The sequence below is a fragment of the Papio anubis genome, chromosome 1, assembly GCF_008728515.1.
Source record: "Papio anubis isolate 15944 chromosome 1, Panubis1.0, whole genome shotgun sequence".
In the NCBI taxonomy this organism is placed as follows: domain Eukaryota; kingdom Metazoa; phylum Chordata; class Mammalia; order Primates; family Cercopithecidae; genus Papio; species Papio anubis.
Window position 1 is genome coordinate 123,769,988 of NC_044976.1, and position 23,609 is coordinate 123,793,596.

At 44.9% G+C, this 23,609-nt stretch overlaps 1 protein-coding gene and 1 pseudogene across 1 annotated transcript; both read left to right on the top strand.

The window, feature by feature from the left end:
* The first annotated feature begins 401 nt into the window (after positions 1–401).
* On the top strand, positions 402–6,932 carry PRR9 (proline rich 9). Its single transcript, XM_021923876.2, has one exon. The coding sequence runs from the start codon at positions 4,164–4,166 to the stop codon at positions 4,512–4,514; it is 351 nt and encodes a 116-aa protein (XP_021779568.1). The 5' UTR covers positions 402–4,163; the 3' UTR covers positions 4,515–6,932.
* A 4,056-nt stretch (positions 6,933–10,988) lies between these two features.
* On the top strand, positions 10,989–12,081 carry LOC101004602 (annotated as a pseudogene).
* Positions 12,082–23,609: the final 11,528 nt, after the last annotated feature.

Genomic DNA, 23,609 nt, shown 5'->3' on the forward strand with positions numbered 1-23,609 from the left:
TTTATTCCTCACAAGAAATCTGTGAAATAGTATTTTCCTTTCTCAACAAGAGGAAATTGAGATTATGAGAGGTTAAATCACTTATCCAATATTGCATATACTCTATGTGATAGTCAACCCCAGATGAATGGGATCCTGAGTTCTTTCTCCATATATCTCAGTGGTTCTTTTGTTGTTGTTGTTTTATTTTGTTTTTTGAGATAGAGTCTCACTCTTTTTGCCCAGGCTGGAGTGCAATGACACAATCTCAGCTCCCTGCAACCTCCACCTCCTGGGTTCAAGCAATTCTCCTGCCTCAGCCTCCCCATTAGCTGGGATTATAGGCACCTCATTATAGGCGCCCGCCACCATGCCCGGCTAATTTTGTATTTTTAGTAGAGATGGAATTTCACCATGTTGGCCAGGCTGGTCTCAAATTCCTGACCTCAAGTGACCCACTCGCCTCAGCCTCCCAAAGTGCTGGGATTATCCGCGTGAGCCACTGCACCCAGCTCAGTGCCTCTTTATCAAAAGCTAGCCTTTGATTGAGGATGCTGACATGACAAGTAGGAATATATTTAAATGAGGGAATGGCAAATGAGATTTTATTCTTCATCTGAGGCTTCCTTCTTCAAGAGCTCCCAAGAGCCTCCAGCATTGGGAAGGTTATTAGGTTTCTACTGCTTCTGTGACAAGTTTCCACAAGTTTAGTGGCTTCAAACAACAAAAGTGAACACTATGACAGTTATGGAGCTCAGAGGCTGACAAAGTCTCTCCGGACTGAAATCAGAGTGCCCGCGAACCTGCACCTCTTCCCAGAGGTCCCACTGGAGAATCTGTTTCCAGACGGTAGAGGCTGCCCTCATTTCTGGCTCGTGGGCTTCTTCCATATTCAAAATCAGCAATGGCCAGTTAAGCCTTTCCCAAATCACATCACTCTGACAGACTCTTCTTGCTTTTAAGAGCCTTATGCTTATGTTGGCCACACCTGGATAATCAAGGATAATCTCCCTATTTTAAAGTCGTTCTGAATAGCAAGTTTGATTTTATTCACTACTTTCAGTCTCTCTTGCCAAGTAACCTAAATTCTAGCAATTAGGTGGCGAACATATTTAGGAGGCCATTATTCTGCCTACAACAGAAGGACTTTTGGGTCAATTTCAAGATTGTTCCACTGTCATGAATCAACTCGATGGCAGGCAGGGCATCCAGTGAGAGGAGTCAAACTCTGGGCTCTACCTACCTGGGCTCACCTCCCCTCCATGAGAACATTCTGTAGTCTCTTGTTCTGCACATTTCTATTTAGTCTCCTTGTCCTTGGGCTTAACCAAAGTCACAGACATGTACATGACATGAGCAAGGTCATCTCATGCATCCTGTCACAGGAAACTTCCAGAAATCCCAGCTAAGAGAGTGTCTTCCCAGAGTCTCTTGCTCATTCCTTTCCTAAGTTGGCCTCCACCTCTCCTTTCATCTCCCTTGTATCTCTGTACTTCAACAGCCTCCCAACAAGGATTCCTTCCTAGAGGCCACCTAGAATGCCCTTGTCCACCCTCCTAGCCTGGGTAATTCCTACTGTCCAATAAGACAAAGCACAGACACCTCCTCCCCCATGAGCCTTCCACAACCTTCCACCCAAAACCAAGGAAGGGGCCTTCCTCTGGAGCATAGCAGCTTACCTCTGGCCATATTCTCCATGAAACTGTGAGTCATTTTGGAAGGGAAAGGCATTGACATCACATAGGGGCCATGAGTGACTGAAAGAACATATTATTAAACTCAGTGATGGAAAATTCCTTGTTTTCTAGGACACAGGAGAGTTGCTTTGTCTCTTCAACAGCATTCTAAGAAAAGATGAAAAATGCAAAGAAGAAGATTGAAAGGAGGAGGTGAAAAAAGAGGAGAAAAAGAAGGATGAGTCTTCCCACCCTACACCTACTCTCCCAGATGCCCCAAATGACTTTGTCTCTTCAGATATACAGCTGGGTATTCCAAGTCCTTCCACACCCAGGCCTCTCTCTCCTGCCAGGACACCAATGGGGCTCATGGTGGTGTCACATTAACCTCTGAGAACCAGTCTCAAAGGTCAAAAATGCCTCCTGGTCTCCCCAGCTTACCTTTTAAAAACTTTTCAGGTATCAAGCATCCAAAATCTATATAAACATTTGAGACATTTCTGATTTTAGCCAAATATTTTTCTTAGGAAATGACTTAAACCTACCACTTCAAGTTAAGAGATTGAACATAACTTCAAATTAAGGAGAAAGGAAGGGACATCATCATATTTAAAATTCAACTTCATAAATATGAACTTCAGCAAACAAACACAGAACCACCACTTTATGGAACTAGGGGCTTCTTTCAAAGTAAATCTTTTCCCATTTTCAATTAAATGAGATTTTCCTCTACTCCCAGCTCTCCCACATCCACCTTCTTCATTCCTTCATTAATACATTTACCCCATCAATAATCATTTGTCTTCCATCATCTTCCACTTACTATACCTATGGCATAGTACCTATCCTCTAGGAACTTATAACCCAGGAAAAAATAAGATCTATATATAAATATCTGGAAAATCCTAATTTTAATAGTAAATGTCATATGAATAATACAAACAATAGATACCATGGGAATTCATAGAGAGGTGGATTCATTTCTGGTTTAGAGTAATCAGGAAAGGCTGTGAGAGGGTGGTAGACATGAGTAAAGCTTTGCAGAATGCTTAGGATTTCCACAGGCACAGGGAGAACACATCAGGTAAAAACTAACAGCCCAAACTAGAAAGTGGAGGTAGAGAAAACTGGGTGTGTTTGCTTTGAAACTTTTCCTTTCATCCCCTGACTTTTATTGACCTGAGTTCTAAGAAAACGTTTTCCAGTAGGCAAAGAGACAAGTTAACTTTGTTCCAGCCTGTTCTCCTGGTCACTATGAAAATTCTGTGAGTAACTCCACTTTCAGAAGGGTGTCATAAATCCAGGTTGAGAAGATGAAGATTGTCTGCCTTCTCCTTCCTCTCTTTCCCCTTCACTCCACTTCACAACCCAAGAGTAACAAATGAATCCCAATTTCCGTCAAGACCACCATGCAGGAAAATCACTCTCTTCAGCAGGCTGAAAGCCTTTTGTTCGCTTGGAACCACAGGGCAAGCCTTCGTCTTTGCATCTGAAGGGTGACTTTCTAGGCTTGATGAAGAAGTGTCTGCAACAAGCCATGTAAGCCCTTGACCCAGAGAGGCCCCAGGCCTTAGGCATAATGTCTTCCCATTGGTGAAGATGAGATGAGCAAGGTGGATCTTATCTCTCCCCACATCCTGTACCAGTTTGGGCAGACAAGGAATCCTGGTTGAACAGACTGAGATAACACTTTATGAACATTCTTTTCCTGCTGCCTTTGATGAGAGAGATCTGAGGGAAGGCCCTCCCTGCTGAGGTCTGATGAGGACCCACAGGCCAAAATGTAGTCTGATTAACAGGCATCCCAAGCAGTGACTCAAACCATCGGCGATTTCAGAGGAAGCTTGTTATGGTGACTCCACAATTAGTACCGCAGCCCATGTGGCCAGTCAGTCCCGCAGGAGGCTGGACTAAGCACCATATAAAAGTCCCACCTTGCCGGGCTTCACAGTCCACAGCTTTTGCTGAGTCTTGTTGAAGATCAGGTAAGTGGGGCATCTGTGCCCTCTCTCTTCCTGTTACTCTGTCTTTAGGCGGCCACCGTTCTGTTCCTCCTCTGGACTGTACTTTCTACTGATTTTTTAAGTGGTTTGCCATTTCTTGGGCCTCACAAACTATCCTGTATATTCTATCCAGACTAGAATTTATCTATCTAGTCTCTTGCACCTGATTTTCGAAAGGATTCGTAGACTAGAAGAGAAGGAAAAAAACCTGTGGTAGGACTTGGGGTTTGGAGCTATGGATGTCTAGACAGAGGCCATGAGAGTACTCCCACCTTAGAGACAGGTGCCACAGGGAGCTGCAGCCAGGATAGAAAAGAGAAAGAGATAAAAAGCAGCCAAAGAAATTAGTTCTTACTTCCACTCCTCATTCCACTCCATTAGTTCTTCCATCCACTCCTCATTCCTCTTTCTCAACCCTTTATTTCCCAGTTCCCACACTGATATTTTTAACACAGATAATTTCGAATATTGTGTTTTTTTTTCAGGCTCTGCAAATCACCCTAGGATGTCCTTCAGTGAGCAGCAGTGCAAGCAGCCATGTGTGCCCCCTCCATGCCTCCAAAAGACCCAGGAGCAGTGCCAGGGAAAGGCTGAGGAGGTGTGCCTCCCCACGTGCCAGCACCCCTGCCAAGATAAGTGTCTAGTGCAAGCCCAGGAGGTATGTCTTTCTCAGTGCCAGGAATTAAGTCAAGAAAAATGCCCACAGCAAGGCCAAGATCCATGCCTACCTCCATGCCAAGATCAATGTCCACCTCAGTGTGCAGAGCCATGCCAGGAGCTATTCCAGACAAAATGTGTGGAGGTTTGCCCACAGAAAGTCCAGGAGAAGTGCTCATCCCCTGGCAAGGGGAAGTAGCTGCTCATATGTCTTCTGGGGTCAAGAAGATGGGCAGCAGATGAAACCCTGACCCCAGCCCGTGCTCTGGTGACCTTCTTCTGTGGGTACCTCTGTGTGCAATGTACCTTCTTGCCTCCTGGCTTCCTTAGCATTCCAGGACTTGGTCTGTGTCTTTCTATATTTCATCATCCTCTGTGAATAAGCATTGTTCTCAGCAGTCTGATGAAGGTCTCAAATGCAGGAACGGTGTGACTGTCAGGGAAGACCACAGAAGCCTAGCACAGCTTCCTTGGTGCAAAAATGCACCCAGCTCTGGGGGTGTAACAGCCAAGGATGCCTTCATTCATCTTTCAGAGTTTCAGGCTATCAAATGAGCCACAAAACAAACTGAATTCTGATGGACTTTCCACTTATCACCACCACCACCACCATCGCCGCCACCACCACCACCACCACCACTACCACCACCGCCACCACCACAGGTGTTGAGACAAAGTGACTTGCGGTGTTTCAAAAATCAAAACTTGGATGATTTTGTCCCTGTACATTAAAAAAAACAGGAAATTATTGAACATTGAAATGTTGGTTGTGCTTTTTTAAAATGAGCCAAAAGTATGTAAATAACTGAATCAAAACAACCAGAAGGGAAAGATGAGATGGATGTTTGGTGCTCTTGTCAATCTCTGTGCTTCACAGCTGGTCTAATGTGAGCCCTTAGTTCTCACCATGTACACTCTTTAGAGATGTGATTTGTGTCTGTGTGATGCAGGCTGGTCTGTTCTCCAGCTTCCTTGCCTTCCTCTCCCTGGTGAAGGTAAAATACATAATAAAGCTGATCCTAAGGCTGATATCTGACTTGACGTGTGTTCTCTTTTCTCCACCATCAAACCCCTCACTGTCCTTGTGATAACTGTCTCCTCCTTTGGTGGGGGAGGGGAGTAATCTGAAACAGGAATAAAATACAGACCTCACCGGTGCATAAAACAGCAATTCCAGAAGAGACCTCCTAAAGGTCACCGAGACCACCCTACCCACAACATATCCTAGGTTCACCCACTTGTACACTTCACACATGAGAAAATCCAGGAAGGGGCTAGGACCTGCCCACACTCAAAACCTCAGGTCCAGGTTCTTTCTGCTACAGCATCTTTCCTCTCTGATCCTTGCTTTCCAAAGGAAAGGGCTGAAATGGAAAGGAGGGGAGATGTGTGGAAGAGGGATCCCAAGTTAATTCATGACACCTACAAACATAGCATCTGTGTCAAAGGAGAGAGCGAAGCATGCCTCTGAGATGAATGCAGACTCGAGAACCAAAACTGTCTGCCCTGCCATCTGGCCAGGTTTCAGGTAGGCCTGGGGCCTGGGTAACCGGTCTGCTGTTCCCTACCCATGGAGGAAACACAGGCAGCGGCCACTGGGGTTTGTGAACGGGTTGAGAGGGCACTGTACTGACATGAAATAGTCACAGGCTGCTCCCTCGGCAGTGGCCCGAGCTCCAACCTGAGCCCAAAGGAAGCTATGCCAAGGACCAGCTTCCTGGGGGGGATGTAGCTTCTTACCCATTCTACCGGTCCCCCTCCCTCCTCAAGCCTCGTGAGGAGGAGGTGGAGGGCCAGGACAGCCCGTCCCTGTAGGGTGTGTGGAGCTCTATGTCTCAGTTGTTTGGCTAAACTGAGGGTCACTGAGTCTGTGGGTGACATGGACCAGGCCCTGAATTCCATGCACATTCTCTATGGAGATTCTAACAGCAACCTTGGGGAGTTCCTATGCTGCCCATTGCTTAGGAACTTGTCATAAAGCCGGTAAGTGGTGAAGTCAGGATGCTCGCCCAAGTCCCTCTGACTCCAGAATGGAGCTCTTACTTTTGTAATGAAAGTGCTATGGCATACAGAAACGATTTCCAAAAACTGTCTTCTCATTCATTCATTTATTTATCCACCCAAAACATGCTCGCTGATCACCTACCAGGTGTCAGTCACTGTGCCAGGTGCTGGAGAGACAGTGGTGAAGCTGGCAGTCAGTATCCCTGTGCAGAGCTACAAGCTGTCTCTTCTGCAGGCCACATGCACCAAGGGTACCTTTCTGAAAATCTCCTGGGTGTCTCAAGTCCCTGAACATCTCCAGATGCCTGAATCACAGTTCTCTTGCCTCCTTGCCTAGTTGAAATAGGTTTTCTCATCCATTTTCCAACTTTGGAATAAGCCAGCTATTCCCTAGGGCTAGCAGCTCCCAGAGCTCCATTCTTCAGAGATGCACCAGAGAAGCCTTCCTATCAGTGAAGCTTCTGTTCAAAAACACTTTTCCAGCTTGGCTCAAGTCCAAGAAACCTCTTTGTTCTCCAGCATCAAAGGCATGCACAGATTGGAGTCCAAGATCAGACACCCAGGCATTAAGAGGGAGCACGGTGCTAATGAACAGGGGGAGTCCAGACTTATCAGAGAGAGGAGAAATCTGCTGATTACGGGGTCGGCCTCTACGGTTAGGAAGGGGACAAGTCTGCAGATTGCAGATAGGTGAGCAGACGCCGAGCAGCCAGCAGGCTTTCATCTAGTTCTGTCATAGGGACCTCCACACCTCCTCGTGCTCACAGAGGTCTGCCCCAGCCACTGCCTGGGCCACTGCTGCTGCAGCCTGGTCTCTAAAGACACAGACCAAGTCCACGGCCACAGAGGCCACAGGGACAGCTAGGACACAGCATTCAGACTTCCCCAGCTGCCGCTTCTGTGCTGAGCCTCTCAGGAAGTAGGGAGGGGTCTTACTAAGGAGATGTTAGGGTTTCTAGTTAACAGTTAACTCAACATGAGACAATAGTGGATCTGTGGGCCCCACAAGCCAAGAGGAAAAAATACAAACTGACAGGAATTCATAGGAGGAGCTGCGGATTCACTCAGTCATTCAAGATATTCATGGAGAAACTGCTATTCCAAGTCAGACTCTGGAAACCTGCGACAGCGCCTGGAGGCAGGCAAGCAGAGCAGTGGCCTGAACGACTTTCACATCAGGAAGTGTTGAAAAATATTTAGTCTACAAAAGAAAATACCCGAGGGAGTGGGACAGCTGAACTCAAATATTTTAAGTGCTTTTATGAGGGAGGAGTGAGATTTTTGTGAAGTGCCAAAGAACAAAGTTAGGACCCACGGGCAGAAATCATGAAATTGGGCTCAGTTTAAGAATTTTCTTATAATGAGATCTATTGGACGGCGACAGGAGCTGCCTTTGGATGCATTGTGTCCCATGAACTAGAGGTTTGCAAGCCAGTGGGTGACAACCAGCTCCTCCCAATCCATCAAATACTGTGACTCCTCTAACTCTAACTTATATGTGGAAATGGGACCCAGGGGCAGGGAGCCTCCCATGAAGGGAGATTCAGAAGACCTGACCGCAAGCTCAGGAGACAGGAAGTTTTCCTGGCTTCCAGAACACTCCTGGGAGCCTCTTCAGGGGGCCCAGACTTCTGGGGACCAGCAGAATGTGTGACCATGGCTTGAAACTAAAGGAAAGGAGGAAGACAGGTAAGTGATGGGAAGTGGCTCGCCCAGACTTAGGGTTTTCTTAATGTTTTTGGACCCACAAATGCTTCAGCCCTGAGTAGCACCCTACAGTGATTCCTTACTGCTTTCCAATCTTGTTCTTCCCAGCCGGGTTTAGTGTGTTTGCTCCCTTTTACGACTCTTTTCTTTACCATCCAGACACCCTTTCTCTTCTGCACCTAAGTGATCCACCTGTTCTTCCGCCTGACAACCCATCGCAGATTCCTTTCTGCCTGCACCTTCCTCTCTCCCACCCAGGGCTCTCCCCTGTTTGCCTCAGCCAAACCAGGGGTTTCAACCTGACCTCCAGGAAGCCCTCCATGGTTTCAGCCTAGTTCCTAAGTACTGCAGCTTGGGCTCTGCGCTGCAGTGGCCCCGGGGGTCTGCAGTCCTCTACCAGCTGCCTGCGTGTGAATGACACACGTATCCTGTTGGCATAAGAGCCCAGATGACAGCTCCTGGGGCTGGCTGTGTTCTTGCCGGACTTCACAGGGCCCATCACACTGAGGTCTGAGACACCCTCACGGCCGGCCACCAGCATGCCCCCCGAGCAGAGACAAAGGAGGGTGCTGGCATCCAGACCACCTGGACAATCCCTTTCATTGATAGGGTAACCAGTTCATCTTGATTTGCCTGGAATTGTCCCAATTTTAGCATCGAAAGTTCTGAATCCTGGGAACTCCCTCAGTCCCCGACAAACTGGGATGGTTGGTTGCCCTGAGTACCTGTGTGTATAAGACATGATGCCTTCTTCCAGGTAGGGGAGCACAGAGAGAAAGTAGACGAGGCCCTCCACGCTACAGACACTTATAGCCCAAGGGATTTTTCTGGAAAACTGTAAACCCAGGAGGCCTAGTTCCCACTGCCTGCCCCCTCCATAGCCACATTCTCCATGAGCAGGGGTGGGGGCAGCAGGGGCTGGTGAGGGGTGATCAAATACTAGATCGATGAACAGGTTCCCAGCCTAGGCCTGTTTAAGCATGAACTGGCAGGTCTTGACCAGGAGAAGTGGTATCATGGGGGCCACCACCACCATTCCTGCTCCTGTCAATAACCACATGGACAGCAGATCTGGACTTGTCCACTCCTGCTCTCCTCTCCCATGGACACCTGCCTCCCATCTGAAAATGGTTGAAAGAAAAGAGGTGGCCAGCTGGCAGGGCCTTCTCAACTCAACCTCCCTCATCACCTGGTTCCCCAGCCAGTCTCATAACCAGTCCTTCCTCGTTTAGAAGCCACTGGGGACCCGTTTTCTCTTCTCTTCCCAACAGCACCACCTGCTGGCCATAGAGGCACTTGGCCTTCTGCGAATCACACCCAGTCTGGCCTGAGTTGGAGATGGCCGCACACACTGGGGCCCAGTCAATGCTCTGTGTGGAGAAGACAAGAGGACAGAGATGCAGCATCTAACAGAGTCAGAGGAAGGCTATATGTGCAAGACAGAGTTACACTACTTATAGGGTGGGAGCAACACGAATAATGGTTCAGGACATAGGATCCAGAATCAGACTTCTGGAATTCAAATCTAAATTCCACCACCTCTATTGTTTCCTTAAAACAAATTTCTCCTATGTGAGAGTATGTGACGCAGAATCTCCTATGTGCCAAGCCCTGGAGTTACAGCAGCGAACCAGATACACAGAATCCCTGTCTCCCAGAGCTCACATGAGGAGGAAGACAGACAAAAAGCAACTCAGCAAGTGCATAAATAAGAAAGTGAAAATGAAGAAAATGAAACAAAGTGATGAGGAGTGTCCGGGGAAGAGGGATGCTCTTTAGCTCGGGTGGCGTGGAAAGGCCGATCTGAGATGGGGATGTCCGAGTAGCAACATGAACAATAGGAAGGAGCCATCCATGTGGGATCAGGTGTGAGCATTAGCGCAAAGAGAACAGCAGGTACAGGGAGTTCTGCAGGTCAGACCCCCTCTGGAGCCTCAAACTCAGACACTGCATTTGAAGGTAGACACGGGCCAACTTTTGGTTCATCCAAATGAACATGAGCAAAAGGGCAAGGTCTCTGGGCACCTTGTCACATGAGCTGTGGCTGAAGGAAGGGGGCGTTTCATCTGGAGATGACTTAGGGACACACAGTGGCTGTCTTCAGGCCTTTCAAATGTCGAAGAGAGAGGCCGTGGATTTATTATTTGTGATCCCAAGGAGAATAGCATGGATCGGTGAGTTCTGGGCACAGAAAAGCGGATTCTGCTCATATCAGGAATAAAATGGCCTAGCAAATGAAATGAGCCACTCATGAAGTAGTGATCCCACCCTCCATGAAATATGCAAGCAGAGGCCAAATAAGTAGCTGAGATTATAGGAAGTGTGGATGCAATTCTTTTTCATCAATAATTATCACCTACTCTTCCACTTGAATTGCTTATAGGTTACCACAAGATTTTGCTTCTCTCTGAATGCAGTAAAATAGCCTTAGTCAGCCAGTCACTGGAGGGACGGCTGCCCCAAGGTTGGAGAACATCACAGCAGGGCAGGAGAAAACTGGCTGTTGGGTACAGAACACGCTTCTTGTCAAACCCAGAGCAGATTCTGGCAAAGACGAAAAGTGGAGGTCCTCACCTCCCTTTCATATGTTCCCCTTTTCTGTCCCAGCACCAGAAGATGGAATTTCCTTTCCTCACAATGGTCTAAGAAAAAACTAGTCTAAGCAATTAGAGAAAATATCCTCCTCTTCCCAAGTCCTGAAAGTTTTTATGTTGCACACCCTGGTAATAAAAATATTTCAGCTTCACAATAAACATATAAAAACGGTGTTCAACCTCTCATTATTCATCAGAGAAATGCAAATGAAAACTTCAAAGAGATGCCACAACATACTGACTGGAGGGGATAAAAGTAAAAAGACAGAATCACAGTGTGGGTGAGGTTGTGGGAGTGCAAATTGGTGCAACCACTATGGAAAACTCTTTGACAGTCATTACTAAAGCAGAATGTATACACAGCCCATGACTGAGCAATTCCTCCCCTAGGCATCTGCCCTGCATATAGTCACCAAAAGTCAAATATTAGAATGTTCATTCTAGCTCTCATCAGGCATCCTTGTGAAAGTGACATCACCTTTAAACCCTTGGTGGCAACCCCAACACACTGCCATGCAGCCCAGGGAAGACAGGGCAACCTGGAAGTCCAACTACTTCCTTCAGATCATCCAATTTTTCTATGATTATCTGAAATGTTTCATTGTAGGAGCAGCAATGTGGGCTCCAAGTAGATGCAGCAGATCCACATGTCCCTCTGAGGGAAGGCTGTGGTGCCAATGGGCAAGAACACCATGATGCTCAAGGCCATCCAGGGGCACCTGGAAAACAACCCAGCTCTGGAAAAACTGTTGCCTCATATCCAGGGAAATGTGGGCTTTGTGTTCACCAAGGAGGACCTCGCTGAGATCAGGGACATGCTGCTGGCTAGTAAGGTGCCAGCTGCCACCCATGCTGGTGCCATTGCCCCATGTGAAGTCACTGTCCCAGGCCAGAACACCGGTCTGGAGCCCAAGAAGACCTCCTTTCTCCAAGCTTTAAGCATCACCACTAAAATCACGAGTGACACCACTGAAATCCTGAGTGATGTGCAGCTGATCAAGACTGGTGACAAAGTGGGAGCCAGCGAAGCCACACTGCTGAACATGCTGAACATCTCTCCCTTCCCCCTTGGGCTGATTATCCAGCAGCTGTTCAACAATAGCAGTATCTACAACCCTGAAGTGCTTGATATCCCATAGGAAACTGCATTCTCGCCTCCTGGAGGGTCTCCGCAATGTTGCCAATGTTTGCCTGCAGATTGGTTACCCAACTGTTGCATCAGTACCTCATTCTACCATCGATGGGTACAAGCAAGTCCTGGCTTTGTCTGTGGAGACTGATTGTACCTTCCTACTTGCTGAAAAGGTCAAGGCCTTCTTGGTTGATCCATCTGCCTTTGTGGCTGCTGCCCCTGGGGCCACTGCCACCACTGCTGCTCCTGCTGCAGCTCCAGCCAAGGCTGAAGCCAAGGAAGAGTGGGAGGAGTTGGACGAGAATATGAGATTTGGCCTATTTGAGTAATCATCAAAAGGCAACCGACTCAACCAGGTTTATTTTCAAAACAAAGAAATAAAGGCTTACTTCTTTCAAAAAAATATTTATTCTAGTGTTATTCATAATATCCAAGTATCAGAAAGATACAAATACACATCAATGAATAAAAAACAGTGATATAGTCACACAGTGGAATTCCATACAGCAATGTGTACAAATGATCTACAGCTACACACAGCAATAGGGATGAATCTCACAAACATAAAGTAAGTGGCCAAAAAAAAAGACACATAAAAAAGCATTAGGATGAAACATATGAAATTGCCATTTATGAAGGTCAAAAACTGTTCACAGGGTTCAACATAAAACACTCTGTATAGTTCCATTTATATCATTTATCATAGGGTTCAACATAAAACATTCTGCATAGTTCCATTTATATCATTTATCATAGGGTTCAACATAAAACACTCTGTATAGTTCCATTTATATCATTTATCATAGGGTTCAACATAAAACACTCTGTATATTTCCATTTATATCATTTATCATAGGGTTCAACATAAAACACTCTGCATAGTTCCATTTATATCATTTATGTACATTATGTATAAAACCTGGCCAAATAAATCTCTGTTGTGGACAGTAAGAACGTGGCTGTGTGTGTGTTGGTTGTAGTAGCGTGGTCATTGGATAGGAGACAAAGGAAGGCTTCTGTGTTGCTGGTAACATTCTATTTTTTTGTCTGGGGGTTGCTTACCTCGTTGTGTTCAGTTTGTGAAAATTCATTCAGCTGGACATTTACAATATATGCACTTTTCTGAATGCATATTTTAATAAAGAGTTGAAAGTTTTATTGAGGTTCATCATATAATACATATATATTATTTAGAAGCAATAGATATGTACTGTCATTCTCACATCATATAAGTTAAAAAACAAACACAAAATACAGACAATTTTAAAAGGCAAGATAAAAATACATAAAGAAAAAAGTTCAAATTTTTTCTTTCTGCTCCCAATGAATAGTTTTATGCAACATCAGTGAACAATCAGCTCCCTCTGGAGATTTTTTTATAATGAAGTCCTGGGTTACTTAAAGGTTGCATGATCTTTGGCAATTCTCCAGCCTCAGCTTCTGCGTCTGTAAAACTGTACTGATGATCACCCACCCATCCTAGATGGCTGTCCTCAGGATCAAATGAAGTATTTGTAGAAGTATTTAGTAATTCGTAAAATGTGAAGGATTAATATGATTATTACTATTAGCAGATAGTTACTATTAACATAGATTTACATGCTAGTGAAGCCAATTCTATAGTAGATAGTTTGGATTTCATTAAAAGTAGCTAGAGATTTCAAGAAGAGTGTTCCCCATCACTAGGATGGCAAAACTATCTGCCAAAGATGTTGCAGAGTGATTCCTGCACCAGGAAGAGAGTGGAAATAATAATATCAAAAATGGCAATAATGGTGAATACTATATGGTAGATATTTTCTAAGCACTTTATGTTTATTAGCTGCTATTATAACCCTTATAACAAGCAAAAGAAGGAGGTCATATTAATATGACTATTTTATAGACAAGAAACTAAGGCTCAACGAAATTAACCTACATAAGATCTCAGAGATAACAATTGAGATAGCCTAGTTTAGATGCTCTTCACATTACCCTCCAAAGCTGATGCTAGCATTCAAAATCTATTCCCATTCAGCAAAGCTCAGTCTAATATCAAGGCAAACTTCCTTTCATTAATCTATTATTCAGCAAGTATTTTTGAGCCCCTATTACATGTCAAGCTCTATACTGGGTATTGGGTATGCAATGGTAAACAAGCAAACACAATCCCTGCACTCAGAACATATGATCTTAGTAAAAGAGGCAATCAGCACTTTGGGAGGCCGAGACGGGTGGATCACAAGGTCAGGAGATCAAGACCATCCTGGCTAACACAGTGAAACCCCGTCTCTACTAAAAATACAAAAAAACTAGCCAGACGTAGGGGCAGGCGCCTGTGGTCCCACCTACTTGGGAGGCTGAGGCAGGAGAATGGCGTGAACCCAGGAGGCGGAGCTTGCAGTGAGCCGAGATAGCGCCACCGCACTCCAGCCTGGGTGACTGAGCAAGACTCTGTCTCAAAAAAGAAGAAAAAAAAAAAAGAGGCAATCAGTATAAGAAACACACAAAAATAAATACATGATTCTAAATTTTGTTACATTCAACAAAAGAAAGTTCTAGGTTATATAAAATAATGAATTGGAGAACCTAATTTAGCCTAGAGATCAGGAAAATCTTCCATGAGAAAATAAAATTTAATCTGAAACTGGAGAGAGAGCAGGAGTTGTCCAGGTGACAAGAAGAAAAAATTATAGCAAAAACAAAAGATGGTTCTGATATAGGAAAAGCCTGATTTTTGTCTCAGACACAAAGATAGGGAGTGAAAGGACTGTGTCCCCAGACAGGGACAGGAGGTGTGTGGGCAGAAGCAGACCCCGCAAGCCTCTGAGACCACATGACAGGTTTTGACTTTTGCCCTAAGAGTGAAGCAGTAAGGATTTTTAAGCAGAAGAGTGACAAGATTCAATTTGCAGATTGTAAATATTGCTCTAGTTAAAGTGTGGAGAATGGATTAGAGGAAGCAAGCAAGAAGCGAAGCGGGAGCCACTGGGGACACCAAGGCTATAGCCAAGTCTCTGGAATGATCTCTGTGCAGCAGCAGCCACCATTTCCAGGAGCAGCTGGGAAAGACTAAAGGAGGAACAGGTTTGGGTGCAGTGCAGGTAAGAAGACCAGGGGCTCAGTTTTGAACCTGTCCATTTTGAGATGCATATAGAACCACCAAGCAGAGATACAAAGTAAGCACTTACATCTGAGTCAGGAGCTCAGGAAAAAGTCAGGAATGGAGATCTACACTTGGGAGCCATCATCATAGGGGTAGCATGCTAGCTTTGGGGTGGATAGATCATCCAGTGACAGAATATAGATTAAGAAAAGAAGGGAACTTAAGACCATGCCCTGAGAAAATTCAACAGCTAAAGGTTGAGAAGAGGGAGAGCCCTTGACAAAAGATTAAGAAGCAGTCAATGATTTAACAGAAAAGTCATGAAGAAGAGAGTGTGCAAAATGTTGAATGCCACTGAGAATCAGGAAGTGCCCACACCGAGTGACAATATGGAGAGCAGGCACGGGGATGGGAGGGTCCAGCCAGGCAGGTCACCCAGGGATTGCTCAAATACTGGAACCTCTTCCCATCCACGTCTCTGCTTCTAAGGCACAGTGGTTTGGCATCAAATCCTGGTACATCAGAATAAGTGAGTGAATGAATGATAAATGATCTGAGGACCCAAAAGGTTTAACAGCTTGACCAAGATTATCCGGCCAGTAAGTATCAATGCCAGAGCTGAAACCCAGCTCATCTGATTCCAATGCCCATATTCTTGGCTTAAAAATACAAGCTTTAACCCAGGGGAAATACCTCTGATGACACACTCTCTGTCATGTTTAATATCATACTTTAAGGACTATTACACTTATCTCTAAAACTGAATCTATGGCTTAGGAGTTCATCAAAAACTGGGGTAGAGAGTGACAAGCATCCCCTACAGTCACCTATCGAGGAGATAATGAGTGAGGGAATAACCTTTACACCAAATGAATGTATAATTTGGATTACATCCTTGAGACCCTGTCTCAACTGACGAGCATGTGAGACTCTGGCCATTCGCCCTGTAGGGCCAGCTCAGCAGGGAGCTTGGTGTTCTGAAGTTGTGGGTCAGGGGTGATGGTGGTGACTGTGGTATCGTGGGGGGCACCACTGGCATTCATGGTTGAAAGAAAAGAGGTGGTCAGCTGTCAGGGCCTTCTCAACTCAACCTCCCTCATCACCCGGTTCCCCAGCCAGCCTCAAAACCAGTCCTCCCTCCTTTAGAATCCACTGGGGACCCCTTTTCTCTTCTCTTCCCAACAGCACCACCTGCTGGCCATAGAGGCACTTGGCCTTCTGCTAATTGCACCCAGTCTGGCCTGAGTTGGGAGATGGCCGCACACACTGGGGCCCGGTCAATGCTCCGTGTGGAGAAGACAATGCTCCGTGTGGAGAAGACAGAGATGCAGCATCTAACAGAGTCAGGGGAAGGCTGTATGTGCAAGACAGAGTTACACTACTTATAGGGTGGGAGCAACACGAATAATGGTTCAGGACATAGGATCAAGAATCAGACTTCTGGAATTCAAATCTAGACTCCACCACTTCTGTTGTTTCCTTAAAACAAATTTCTCCTATGTGAGAGTATGTGACACAGAATCTTCTATGTGCCAAGCCCTGGAGTTACAGCAGCGAACCAGATACACAGAATCCCTGTCTCCCAGAGCTCACATGAGGAGGAAGACAGACAAAAAGCAACTCAGCAAATGCATAAATAAGACAGTGAAGACAATAAAAGAAAGTGATGAGGAGTGTCCGGGGAAGAGGGGTGCTCTTTAGCTCGGGTAGCGTGGAAAGGCCGATCTGAGGTGAGGGCAACAGAGATGATGGGTTACACGATGGTGGCGATGACAGGGCGCTGGAGGTGAGAGGAAGTCTGAGGGAACCTTTTCTTGAATGTGAATTGACTGGCAAAAGTGTCACTGAACCCATTACCTTTGATTTCTAAATAGCCAGAATGGCAAAGCCTATCTATAGATTACTCATTGTGTTCTCATTCATTTATTTATGTTTTCATTCAACAAATCTTTATTGAGTAGCTACTGTATGCCAGGCTTTCCTTTAGGTGCTGGAGATGTAGCAGTAAACAGACCAAAAGTGCTGTTTTTGTGGAGTTTACACTTAGAGGACACCAAAAGCTCATTTATTCATTCACTGAGCTCCGGCTGAGCACCTAATGCCAAGCATGATGCCAGACATTGATGGGTTCCAGACCCTAAACAATAGGGCTGTCTTGGGGTGGGCACATTGTGGTCAAGGTGAATATGCACCTGTGTCTGTTTAGGTTTGTTCACAGGTATAAACACACACCTGCCTGAGCATGTATCCCATCAGACCTCAGACAACATGTATATACTGTTCAGATTTTATTCAAAATGCATCAGGAAGACCCTGAAGGCGTTTCAGCAGAGGCTTTTTATTTGATTCAAACTTCAAAAGATTATTCCATCTGCAAAATGGATAAAGGTTGGATGATGGAGGAAGCATGAAAGAGGGAGAGGAAGGACCTGCTACTGGAACTATGGCTAAAGATGGTAGATGGCAGCAGTGGAAACAAAGACAAGAGGGTGACGCTAAGTGTTCTGGAGGAATAACTAACAGGAGTAGCAGGGGGACTCGACGTGTGGGGTAAAGGAGGAGAAAGAAGGCAGAAAGACTCCCACATTTACGGCTTAGGCCACTAGGTGGATGCAGAGAGGTGAGGACTAGGAGATATGTGAATATATGTCTGAAACACAGAGATATCTGGGCCAAAAATGAACATATTTGAGAGCTGTCATCACATAGAAAGTAGTTAAAGATATGTGAGTGGTTGCGATCATCCAAGGAGAAAAGAGGGCCCCACCGAGCCGGGGACACCACAAGATCTCAGGGTTGGACAGTGGAGAAGGAGCCTGTACAGCCTGCTGACAAGGAGCAGTCAATGAAGGAGGAGAAGCTAGGAGGGTGGAGACTGGAAAGACAAGAGAAAACACGTGTCCAAGAAAGGAAGGATAATCAATGGAGTCAACCAATACTAACTGGTCAAGAAATGCAGAGTGGCTGGTGACCTTGATGAGGACAGCCTGAGTGGGGACACAGAGGCCAGAACAGAACGGAGTGGACTGAGGAGCAAAAGGAGGTACCAAGTAGGGTGACCTGTGGGGTTCCCAGATGCAGCTGGATTGGTTTGCTGCTCAAAGAAAATCCCAGCTCAGACCTACTATGGGACAGAAGGGGCCTTCATGAAAGATGGCTGGCTGCAGGTGTCCAGGTGTGGGAAGGCGAGTGGGAGGAGGCAGGACTGAGCAGCACTTCCCCAAACCAGGAGGCAAGCCAACACTGAAGCCCAGGCTTCCATTTATAGAGTTTCCATAAGTGGACCTGGACTACTCCACCCTGTTCACAAAGCAACCTCGCCTGAACCTTTGACACCAGAGGCTGAGTCAGGCCCACATGGCAAACACACTTTAAGCCCTAATCAGACTTTGCATGGGTTTACTCAGCCCACACCTGCTTCTCTGCCCCCACCATGTCCTCCTAGAAGAGGGAGCACCTCTTTCCCGTTACCCCCCAGAGCCTCACCTACATGAGGTTCACACACTGCACCCTCTCACACCATATGCCACACGCACACACACACACATACATACATACACACATACATACACAGGGCCAGTGTGATGATTCCAGATGCTGGAAGCATGCCTCCCCTTGCCCTTTACCAAATGCCTGCCATCCTGGCCACAGAGGCGAAGGAAAATGACAACTCTGCCCTTTGGTAATGCATGCTACTATTTTTGTCCATCACAGGGTCCTCAATTTGAGGCCTGAGTATTCCTAGATTTCCTCTGGTGTTGGAGGAAGCCCTTGCTGTCAGGGAAGCCCCAGTGTGAAGACAGGACACAGCAAACCTCAGGGAAACCCTGGGATGAGGAAGACGACAGCTCCACCCTCGAGCCTGCAGAGGGAGTGCAGTGGAGAGACACAGTCCTGGCCTTAAGGTTATCCCCAGTTTGAGGAGAAAGAAAAGGCCCTCAGCCTCAGAAGATCCCCAATGCCAATGTCCCCACAAAGTGTGAGGGTCTCCATCCTACGCATCTCTGTCCTCACCCTCTCCGGACTTGGATTTTTTAAAGATATAGTACAAAATACAAAATGAAAAGCACGTCCAACTTATTCACCTTTAAAGAGCCCTGACCAAAACATGACAAGTGTGTTTCTCCAATCATATGTTGAGCACTCATCTGAGGTCTAACCCAGGCTGGAGTTAAAACATCGACTCTGACACTCCAGTCTTTATATCATCATATCTACCACCAACACATCACCCACATTTACCTTGACCCAGTTTCAAATGCAAGAATTTCAGATTCAAGGCGGAGCAGGGGTCAAGAACTAGCGTACAGTCAGGCTCCTCAAAATGTGGCCTGTCCCTGTTCACACGGCCCAGGCAAAGCCTCACCAGGGAACCACGCTCCAGCTCCCTGCCCCACTCCAATCCTGCAGACGCCAGGTGACATTCCTGAGGTCACACAGCCTGACTAATGGCACGGCTTAGTGGAACTGACTCATGGAAAGAGTTGCCCCATGTGCATTTGGAGGACAAGGACAGTTGTGCAAGGTGTTTGTGACAGGCCATGAGGAGGGGCAGGACGTGAGGCAGCAAGGAGGATCAGTTGGTAATCGTCATTACTTCTACTAGATTCTCCCGGTGACAAATACACCTCAGTGCCCATAGCGCTAGATGTTGCAAAGCAAAGCTGCACTTCCACCCACGGCCTCAAATGGCATTAAAGAGTCACTCTGCTTCAGCTCACGTGAAATCAAGCCATCAGTCCCATCTGACTGCCCCCTGAATCCCAGCTCTGGGCTAGGTACAAGAGCTGGGGATATGAGGTCTGTTCAGACGCTTTATCTGTGAAAGAATAGGATTGCACTAGATGCTCTTCCACCTTTGACATCCAGTGGTTCTAAGCAGGTCTCGGCAGGGACCCTGGAGTATGTCATACATATGTGACACAAGAGGGGAACCCACCCAGAGCACCCAAGTGCAAGGTCCCAATAAAGGAAGGCCCAGTCTCCAGCTCCGTACCACAGGCTAGTGGCAAATCCCTGGCACAAAGAATGTTGGCAGTCAAATACAAATGTGAGGATCGTTCATCAAACTGGCATGCTGTGTCCATTCATCTATTCATTCATTCGATAAGCACTTAATGGGAGCCTTCTAGGCCTGCTATGGAGCCAACTGCTAGATATGCAGAATATAATAGACAAAGCCACTCCCCTCAAGGGCCTCAAAGTCAACTAGGAGAAGCAGAGGCAGAAACAGGAAGAAAAAAAAAAAAGCAATATGCTGAAAGAAATACAATGTTGGAGAAATGTCCAGCTTTTTAAGCTTGGCAGACTTGAGCAACTCTGCCAAGGTGAGTGGGGAAACAAATTCATTGAAGACATAGTTGAGCTATTATTAACACTTAAAAGAAACTGGACTTGGAACCCCCACCATCAACTTGGCCTCTAATTCATGACATATATGACCTTTGTACTCTCAGTTTCCTGACTTATAAAATGGAAGTACTGAAGTATGTGCCCACAAAGCACAGAGTTCTGAATACTAAAAAAATAATATAGTAGCTCCTAGCTTAAGCACGGACCCAAAAACAAAATGTAATTCAGTCTCTAGAGGTCAAAATCAGCCATGGGCTCAAGCACTAAGTAAGCTCAATCCTTAAGGAGTGACAACATTCAAATCGCAATACAACTGCAACATTTTAAGCAGTAGAACATTTCTAAGTGTTAGTAAACGTCTTAGCATTTCCTTGATAATTATACTAATAATACAATAACTCTGTTAGATTAAATGGATTTGTGCCTTCCTGCCCTGCATAACTGAAAGACAGATGATGTAACTCTATATTATGATTCAAGGTCTCAAGGGGCTAGGTCCTCGAACCTAATTAGTCAGAGAATATAGGTCAACATTAATTGATAATTCATGAAAATGGCTACCTTGGGTAATTTCCTCCAAAATTTAATTGACTCAATAATTCCATGGAGGAAACTTGTACATTGTCCTGGAAGTGGTGGCAATAGAGATGGCAATGGGAAACCATTTGCAGCTAATTCAAAACAAAGTAGTCCTGAGAGAAACCCTCAGCTCATGATCTGGGAGCCTTGTACAGAATTTTCTGAAACCAAGCAAATGTTTTGCTTTGGGGACAAAATAATCTGCTTGTGCTATGAAGCAGAAGATTGGGCATTCAGCCAAGGACCTCTGAAGGGGACACAGCTGACCCTAAGCTGCTTCCTACAGAAAACCCAACCCTACCTGTGGGTGGCGCAAAGGCTTGGCTCCATTCAGAGGCAGGCAGCTGTCCATCTAGATGAGTGCACTGGTAGGACTTCTCAATTTTCATACTAGATTATCGACCCTGCTACCTATTCATTTGGTTTCCAAAGCATAAGTAAATACATTCAACGGCATCTTCAAGAGCTTCAGGCATGTATCTGAGAGTGTAACTCCTAATCCTCATGGATCCAGAGCCCATCAGAAGCCTCAACTGAAAGAATAATGACTACTTTAACTAATAGTTTTGATGATTTATCATGTGCCATCTCATCTAATTCATACAACAGCTCTCTTCAGCAGGTACGATCATCTTCTCCATCATCAGATAAGGACACTGCCCTGAAGAGATGTCAGCATCAACGAACTAGAGAAGAGGTGTAGACAGGATTTGAACCCAGAAGTTTGACTCTAAGCCTTTACTCCTAAACACTGGGAATGGTAGTCTAAGGAAGTCACTACCTGTATACTAATCCTTTCCTCTAAGTTCTATCCATGAGACAAGTTAGACAACTGTAAGACTAAATAGTCAACTGTATTAACCTAGTTGCTCAGAAGAAGGCCTTCCTTGGACTGAAACTTCATGTGTTGACCTGAGATTTTATGCGAGTCTTAATGAAAATTGGCCATGAAAAGCTATTTCCACATGTTACCACATTCTTGATGGAGACTTGTTATTCCGTAGCACTCAATATCTCCTCTGTAAGGCCCCACTGATAGATATTTCTTAGAGAGAGAAAAAAAGATTTTCCCTAGCTACCGTGAAAGGAAAATCCTGGGGCCCCAAAATTACAAAGCTAAAGGGAAAAGTGTAGCTGGGAACTGCTCAAGGCAAACCTGTCTCCCATTCTATTCAAAGTCATCCCTCTGCTCACTGAGATAGATGCATATCTGATTGCCTCCTTTGAAAGGCTTATCAGAAACTCAAAAGAATGCAACCATTTGTCTCTGGCCTACCTGTGACCTGGAAGCCCCCTCCCTGCTTCGACGTGTCCCTGCCTTTCTGGACCTAACCAATGTACTTCTTACACATGTTGACTGATGTTTCATGTCTCCCTAAAATGTATAAAACCAAGCTGTGCCCCGACCACCTTGGACACATGTCATCAGGACTTCCTGAGGCTGTGTCAGGGGCACACGTCCCCGGCAAACAAATTTTCTAAATTGACTGAGATCATCTCAGATGTTCGGGGTTCACACTACCATGGCCTAAAATCAATGTCTCATCCACTCATAATAAAAAAATAAGACAAACTCAAATTGAGGGATGTTTAAAATACTTGACCAGCACTCTTCAAAACAGTCAAGGTTATTGAAAACAAGGAAAGTCTGACAAACTGCCACAGTCTAGAAGAGCCTCAGGAAACATGACAACAAACGTGGAATACTCAATGGAACGCTGGGATCAATAAAGGACATCAGGATAAAGCTAAAGAATATGAATAAATTATGGGCATTAGTTAATAACAGTTGGCCTTCAACAACAAGGGGAGTAGGGGCACCAGCCCCCATTCCCCCTTCTCACAGTTGAAAATCCACATACAGCTCTGACTGCCCCAAAACTTAACCACTAATAGCCTACTGTTGTTCAGAAGCCTTACACATAACATAAATAGGTGATTAACACATACATAGATTAGCATCTACCTGTATTTTATGCATTCATGTCCTACCTAACATTTTCTTAATTGTTTAGCTATTTCTAGGTTACACAGTGTGCCTGAGAGGTTTTTCAAATTGTCAAAAATCTCCAAAAAAAAATTCCAATATATTTATTGAAAAATATCCACATAAAAGTGGACCCATGCAGTTCAAACCCATGTTGTTCAAGGGTCAACTGTATATTGATAGATTCATCGGTAGTGACAAACGTACTTCAATAGTATAAGATATTAACAATAGGGAAAACCGTTAAGATATTAACAACAGTGAAAACAATAGGGAAAAAACACTATGAGATAATAATAACAGGGAAAAAATCATGTAAGATATTAATGATAGGGCAAAATATGGGGTACACAGGAACACTATACCATCTTTTCAACTTTTTTTAAATCTACAGCTCTTCTAAATGTCTTCATTAATGTTTCTACGTTTCTAGATAGGAAAGTGTAAAGGTGGTAAAAATATCAATTTGCCCTAAATTAATTTGTAAAATAAATGCAATTCTAATCAAGATCAGTATTCTTAGAAATGACAAAATAATTCTTGAGTTTATAGAAATAATTAGATGATAAAGTATCAAGCCAAGAAAATATTTCTCAGAAAAATATCAAAAGTGGACTTGTATCACCAGATATTAAACTATTTTATAAAGATTTTTAAAATGAAAAATATGAGCATAGGAAAAAATAGAGAGATTAATGGAACGAGGAGACAGCCAAGAAACAAATCAAGAATATATTATTTCACATATAACAATTAATTGATAAATAATTAAATAAAAAATGGGGGAATAACTATTAACACTCTAAACTGATTTCATTTGAATTCAAAAGTTAAATGTAAAAAAAAACTGTAAA